Raw genomic sequence first — 7500 nt, 5'->3', positions numbered from 1 at the left:
GTGCGAGATGCTGGGAGTGGGCGACTTCTATTACGAGCTCGGCGTCCAGATCGTGGAGCTGTGCGTGGCCACGAGTCATCGCAACGGCGGCGTGCTGTCCATGGACGAGGTGCTGCGGAAGCTCAACCAGCGGAGGCGCCAGGACAACCAGATCTCGGCGTGAGTTGACGGGGCGCTGTTTGCGTGGTCGGTCGAGAGTCGTTCGGGCGCCGTGGAAATTTGGGACGATTTCTCATTTTGAGGGGGTTGTTTTGCCTCTCTGGCCGGTTTTTTTTTATTTGGGGAATTTAGAGGATGTTATTTTAGTCGTCGTTTATATATCTTCATGTTGGGCGACTCATTTGAGGTGTGGAGACAATGCATCCGAGAGTAGCTACGTTCTTTGATATACAGCATTGACCTTATTTGCGCAATGACAGGCACTCTCATTTATGCTCTACCAAGGGTAAGAGAACTAGAGCTATCGAATCACAGTGTTCTTGCACATTGTCTTCCCACCTCTTCTATTTATAGTTTTATACATAGGCAGCAATCCTACGTTTAATCCAAGGCTGAAGTTACTTTATTATCGATATATGACAACTGCTCGATAGCTCTTTCCATACTTCGATTTGACTTCAAAATGTACTAATATAATGTCTGTTCTCTTCAGTGACGATGTAATCCGTGCTGTCAAGAAGCTGCGTGTTCTCGGCTCTGGAATGGAGGTGGTCGCATCAGGCTCATCCCAGTTCATATACTCCATCCCTGGCGAACTCTCCATGGATCACACAACACTCTTGCAGCAGGTACGTTTGTAATGCAAGTGCTGAAGGGCGTTTCATGCTGTTTTTTATTTCTTTATTATTATTGCGGTTGCGAAAAAATACAGGCATGCTCTCCCTTTCCAATCTTAATTCGTGTATAGTACTATTTTTAAGTTATGTTATATACCTTGTGTGGGAATGAGATTTTTAGACCTCTTCATCTATGTTCACGTGAAAAAAGGCGTGCGTTTTGTCTCGACAGGCGGAGAAGGCAGGCCACCTGACAGTGGCTTCGAGCGCCTCGAGCTTAGGATGGACCAACGAGAGGGTAGGTCGCACTCTGGACCACCTGCTCCGCGTGGGCGTGGCTTGGAGAGACGACCAGGACCACCCTGCATCCTACTGGTTCCCGGCCTTCTTCCAGCAGTGTGTGGTGGCAGAGTAATGGCTAGCTTCCTTTAGGTAGTCAGTGAAGTTTTCTTTTATAGTCACTCTCGGAAAGAGATTTTGACATTGTATTTAGCTGGTCCTTATGATAAACTTTTCTTTTCAATACTCTTTTTTTTTTGTATGTGATTTAGTGGTTTATACGTCATGGATTTTTCCAATGTTGCCTTAAAACTAGTTCCTATGGTAGAGGCTTTATGTTCGCAGAAAGTTTATTACACACCTGTATGAAGAATACCACTTATTCCACTTATTTAATCCTTGCCTTGTAACAAATTTACATTCTGTTTAGGAAATCACCATCAATAAAACACGGAGAAGATGAGAGATAATGCAAAATATTTTATTTAAGTAACATTGTGCTTTTTTCCATTCAATGCTCAGGTATTTTCGTACACCTCAAGGAATTGAAATTTCTATTAGGGATACACTAACAATTAAAAAAAAATAATATAAGCAACAGTAATAGCAATCTTTAATGACAATTTAATCCACTGTTAGATTAATCACAGTTAGGATATATTTATCCACACTGTAATCTTTAATTGAAAATAAACATTTATTTGTTATTTCAGAAGAACATTTCATTGTATACTGTAAATTTACAAACCTTTATACCAAGATGCTCACAAAACCAAAAAAAGTTTATCAATCTACAAAAATAAATATAATGAAAGTACATTCACAGAAAATAAACTCCATATTATGAATTATGGTTCACCAGAGTTTATAGAAATGCTCCTGATATTCAAATCCTTATTAACTTTAGATACAGATCTCTAGGATTCCATGTAGTCACCAAACAGTCGCCGCAACTTTCGTGGAAGGATTCTGTAAAAAAATAATAAATAAATAAATAAATAGAATAAATAAATAAAAATAAACATTGTTTGAGAATAAGGGATGTATTATCACACTATTCATAGACAGTAGCAGTATCATAGTAAAGCCAGTATTATTTTTTTTAATTATTTCTGGTATATATATATAAATATTTGCCTTCATATATGTAGCTAAACAAATACTGAATGCTTAGGGTTCCTGATCTTGGAAAGGACATAAATAATACAGCTTAAAATAACGACAACAACAACAACATAACTTGTCATTTTATTTCCACAAGTCCCCACTCAACGAAGGGAGATGAAACATTTAGTTCACTTACTTTGAGAATACCATAAGAGGTTTCAACTTCTCCGGCAGGAATATCTCTTCCTGGTTACGTCTCACACCCGTAATGATTCGCGAAGCAGCATCAGCTGGTTCTAGGATCTCAAACAACCATGGGAACCTGCGAAGAAAAGGACAGTTTGTGTTGTTTCCTTACTTTACGACTTGCGGTATGTCATATGTGGAAAATAGTTTCTAAACAAAAGAGAGAATCATATTGGAGAAAGAGACGGATTACCTGATTGTATATATATATTTATTTTTTTTTTCTCTCTCTCTTTTTTTTCATACATTCACATTAGCCAAAATGAGCCCCTGACCAATAGCCAGTATCTGTCAAATTTTGTTGTTCATTTTGCTAAACTTCTTTAATTTATCTAAAAAAATGATGATAATGTAGATAGCCATAAAACTCGAATCTAAACACCATAACTAATTTAAACTGTAGATTTCAATTGAAAACACTAGAATGTACATATAATGCATTCAAAATATGGCCAATTTGAGAACTCTGGCACATACATACATACATACATACATACATATATATAATATATATATATATATATATATATTATATATATATATATATATATATATTATATATATATACACATATACATATACATATAAACACCACTGGTAGTCCATGAATCAAAAAATGATCACGAGAACTAACTTGAGATTGGGCTTGACATCATCCACATTGGAAATGAGGAAAGGGTGAACAGCCGTGACCCGCACACCACTCCTCCTCTCCATCCTCAGCTCTTCTGCCAGGGCCTCTGTCATGCCTGGAAAGAAGGGGTTGCACAGACATATTTCATTTCCCTTTAGTTTCTTCTATGAGGGATGTTAGTGCTCGGTTCTTCGAGGAGGAATTCGATTTTCCGATGCCGGTGGTAGACATGATATTGATATTGATATTATTATTATTAGTATATTTACATATTTATTTATTTATTTTATTTATTTATTTTTACTAATCTCTAATTAGATTACATGCATCTCTCATGTAAATGATTCTCTAATAGATTTTATGATGATGGATTATAGAATTTAAAATAGGTTGTGTTTATCATGTTTTCTTGATAATTTATGGATTTCAGGAGGCACATTTAAGATTTTTATGGATTGATAACAATAAAGCCGTCCTTAAAATAACTGAAAATTAGCTAAAGAAAAAAATATTTTGAATTTTTATATTAATATTATCTTTCATATTTTACATAGACTAATATCTATCGTACCTTTTACTCCAAATTTGGATGCACAATATGGCACCACGTTGGTCCGGCCCATATATCCAAGAACAGAAGATATGCAGACAATATGGCCACGGTTGTGCTGAGCCATGTGGCCGAGAAACTCCCGAGTCACCTAAAAACAAGAGCCAAAGGATAAATTCATACTCAATTCAGACATTTTATCTTTCTTGATATCACCCTCCCACTCAATATATCATGCTTATTTTTTTTATCGATCTATTTCCCACAGTTGTGCTGTGTGATGAACCATGTAATATGGTACCATTTATTATTAATATTAATATTCTTTATATTTTTAAGAGCATTTTTTGTGCTCATTTGTCTCCAGCTCATAAAGAGTGTGCTGTGTTAGGAGATGATGCAAAAATACTTTTGAAGTTCTAAAACTAAAAAAAAAGGAATAAAGTATATATTGACTGCTATGAAGAAAGAGATTCTCAGTGCAGCAGAATGAAATCAAAGACAAGATGTAATTATAATCCTCAATTTGTCATACTTTTCATTCTGTTCATAAGATTCACCACTGCAATTAATTAAGATTGATTATTACCCCCTGTGATATAAGATCAGCATGTTTACCTGGGAGGCGAGGTGTGTAAAACAGCTGTTCTGGTTTAATTACAGAAAAAAATCGCTAAACCTTGGTAAATATGATGTACCAGTGTCACAATAATCGAAATAATTGAAATCAAAATCAGGTGTTGATTTTAAAAAAATATATAACTGGTAAATAATAAATATATATAAAAAATAGCATTATTAATCATTTGTGAGGTTTGCAGCAATTAAAAATGAATGAAAAAAATAAAGAACCACTACCTCTGAAAAGGTCAAATTCACCTAATGAAATTAGAAAGATGAAAGGCCTCCATTCAGGTGTGTCATTCCCCTATTAATTAAAATGCCCCTAAATCTTAATACTTATAAAAAGAGAAAGACTATGTAAGAGCAATGAAAAAGCCCAGTGATAAAATACCACAAGATATTGAATCAAAGGCATTTCCTAACATTAGCAAACCTGGTGAAGAATCTTTTAACTTATTTAAGATCAGTAAAACTCTGCTGGATCACCACAATCTAATCAATTGGTCCAATGGACAAGCCTTCCAGAAAAGGTCGCCACAATCTGTCAGTAACTTTCCATGCAATCCTGCTGACAAACTCACTCTCACTCTCAGTTTCTCTCTCTCCAACGGTTATCTCTTTCGCCCTCTCTCTTCCTCACATTCCTTTGGTCTCACATGCACCTTCATAGTCTGGCTTTCAAAAAGTCATAATCATAAACGTCAATAAAACCAACTTTGCATCGTTAGATATCATCCTTCCTTTTTTATTCCTTATATCTCTCTCTACTATGCTCAGGAAGGGGAGGGAGAAAGAGGGAGGAAGGGGAGGGAGAAAGAGGGAGGGAGGGAGGGAGGGAGGGAGGGAGGGAGGGAGGGAGGGAGAAAGAGGGAGGGAGGGAGGGAGGGAGGGAGGGAGGGAGAAAGAGGGAGGGAGGGAGGAAGGGAGAAAGAGGGAGGGAGGGAGGAAGGGAGAAAGAGGGAGGGAGGGAGGAAGGGAGAAAGAGGGAGGGAGGGGAGGGAGAGGAGGGAGGGAGGGGAGGGAGAGGAGGGAGGGAGGGAGAGAGAGAGGGAGAGGAGGGAGGGAGAGGAGAGAGGGAGGGAGAGGAGAGAAGGAGGGAGGGAGGGAGGGAGGGAGGGAGAGAGAGAGAGCGAGCGAGAGCGAGGGCGGGGGAGGAAGGGAGAATGAGAGGGAGAGGGATAGCACACTATGCTTCTTCTCCCAGCTTATACCCTTCATAACGTCCTCTGCCTGTAAGTCTCACTCTCCCTGCGATTCTAAAACTTTCATCATATCCCGTAACTTACCTAGACTGTCTTTAAGACTCTCCATAGAAGACGCAGAGAAGAACGCACACACTATCACATGGACTCACCCAACTAGACTGTCCTAGACTCCCTAAGAGAAGCCACGATGCCAAACAGGCTTACCCAACGACAGCTCTTTGAGTACGGTAAGAGAAGGACTGAGCCTACACTCATCATGGCAGACGGCCTTACCCAGAGGTTCCCCAGCAGGTTCACTTCCACGAGACGCCTGATTTCGTCCGGCGTGTGCGAGAGGAAGGGCTTGTGCTCGTAGGTCCCAGCGTTGTTGAAGACGAAGGCGGGGTGTCCGATGTCGCGTCTCACCTGCGGGTCGGGGCAGAGTTGAGAGAGAGAATGATTTTTGAAGCTGTTGTAGTTCGGTTATGAGATAGCTTTGTTATGAAGCGTGGAAGCTGAATGGGATTAAGCTGAAAGGGCTTCTTTGGGGTCAAACTGATGCGTGTATTCGGCAAAAACGACTTATAGAAAAAGCTGGAAAACATGTACATCACAATATGAGTAAGTGAATGACACCTTTTTCTTAAATACTGTGAATTTAACTCTACATATACAGAAAGTATAAGTATGTACACTTATCACAAAGAGAATAAAGATAAACTCTCCTGTTATATGAGCACATCACAGTAAAAACAAATATTCATTATGCAAAAAAAAATGCAACATAAGCCACTGTGAATGACAGAAAAAAAAGGAAATACACTAACAACACGATTGAAAAAAAAAAATAATTATTAAAAAACAAAAATCAGTGACAACCAACCCTTGCAGCTGCAGCAGCAACAGACTTCTGATCCGATATGTCACAAGTGAAGGTATAGACCTCCCCACCAATCTCTCTGATCATATCTGCAGTCTCCTCATTGTGGCTCTGAAAGCGGGCATCACTGTAGCTTCTGAATCGACAAACAACGCTAACAAATGCAACATAATTGTACGCTCTCTCTTTTTTTGTAATATTTACCTTACCTCTAATATTATCATCATCACTATTACACAGTTTTCCCTAAATGGATCATCAATTATCGCATGACAAAACAAATCAATTTACTCACTTCGTTGTAATCCCACAGTATCAATTTCGCCCCCATCCGTGCCAGCTGAAGAGAGAGCTCCCGGCCCAGGTTTTGGCCGGATCCTGTCACCTGCGGAAAGGCAAGCAGGCTGTTAGGGGACGGCTATGCACATTGTAGGGGGAGGGAGAGGGGGAGGGAGAGGGGGAGGGGGAGAGAGAGAGAGAGGGGGGACAGAGAGAGAGAGAGAGAGGGGGGGACAGAGAGAGAGAGAGAGAGGGGGGGGCAGAGAGAGAGAGAGAGAGGGGGGACAGAGAGAGAGAGAGAGAGGGGGGGACAGAGAGAGAGAGAGAGAGGGGGGGACAGAGAGAGAGAGAGAGAGGGGGGGACAGAGAGAGAGAGAGAGAGGGGGGGACAGAGAGAGAGAGAGAGAGGGGGGGACAGAGAGAGAGAGAGAGAGGGGGGGAGAGAGAGAGAGAGAGAGGGGGGGAGAGAGAGAGAGAGAGAGAGAGAGAGAGGGACAGAGAGAGAGAGAGAGAGGGACAGGAGAGAGAGAGAGAGAGAGGGACAGAGAGAGAGAGAGAGAGGGACAGAGAGAGAGAGAGAGAGGGACAGAGAGAGAGAGAGAGGGACAGAGAGAGAGAGAGGGACAGAGAGAGAGAGAGGGGACAGAGAGAGAGAGAGGGGACAGAGAGAGAGAGAGAGAGGGACAGAGAGAGAGAGAGAGAGGGACAGAGAGAGAGAGAGGGACAGAGAGAGAGAGAGAGAGAGAGAGAGAGAGAGAGAGAGAGAGGGACAGAGAGAGAGAGAGAGAGAGAGAGAGAGAGAGAGAGAGAGAGAGAGAGAGAGGGGAGAGAGGAGAGAGAGAGAGAGAGAGAGAGAGAGAGAGAGAGAGAGAGAGAGAGAGAGAGAGAGAGAGAGAGAGAGAGAGTGAAAGAGAGGGAGAGAGAAAGAGAGAGAGAGATTG

At 40.9% G+C, this 7500-nt stretch overlaps 2 protein-coding genes across 3 annotated transcripts in view; one reads left to right on the top strand and one right to left on the bottom strand.

The window, feature by feature from the left end:
* Nucleotides 1-1525, top strand: part of lsn (vacuolar-sorting protein SNF8) — a 45222-nt gene extending 43697 nt beyond the window's left edge. For both annotated transcript variants that reach the window (XM_043008075.2, XM_043008076.2), the window contains exons 4-6: nucleotides 1-159; nucleotides 653-788; nucleotides 1009-1525. The exon at nucleotides 1-159 is cut by the window's left edge and continues 7 nt beyond it. In XM_043008075.2, the coding sequence (XP_042864009.1) occupies nucleotides 1-159; nucleotides 653-788; nucleotides 1009-1191 (478 nt within the window). In that variant the 3' untranslated portion in view covers nucleotides 1192-1525. The remainder of the gene's footprint in view (nucleotides 160-652; nucleotides 789-1008) is intronic.
* On the bottom strand, nucleotides 1515-6665 carry LOC122248204 (epidermal retinol dehydrogenase 2; the record flags this gene model as incomplete). The annotated part of the gene is given in 7 exon segments (XM_086541214.1): nucleotides 1515-2024; nucleotides 2359-2484; nucleotides 3043-3157; nucleotides 3614-3743; nucleotides 5695-5826; nucleotides 6284-6391; nucleotides 6576-6665. Coding segments are annotated over 7 exon segments (753 nt in total), but the record flags the coding sequence as incomplete, so codon positions are not given.
* Nucleotides 6666-7500: the final 835 nt, after the last annotated feature.

This window comes from Penaeus japonicus, unplaced genomic scaffold (assembly GCF_977035675.1).
Source record: "Penaeus japonicus unplaced genomic scaffold, GWHDUDI00000001_assembly GWHDUDI00000010, whole genome shotgun sequence".
NCBI classification, from domain to species: Eukaryota; Metazoa; Arthropoda; class Malacostraca; order Decapoda; family Penaeidae; genus Penaeus; species Penaeus japonicus.
This window is presented reverse-complemented; position numbering and strand designations above follow the sequence as displayed.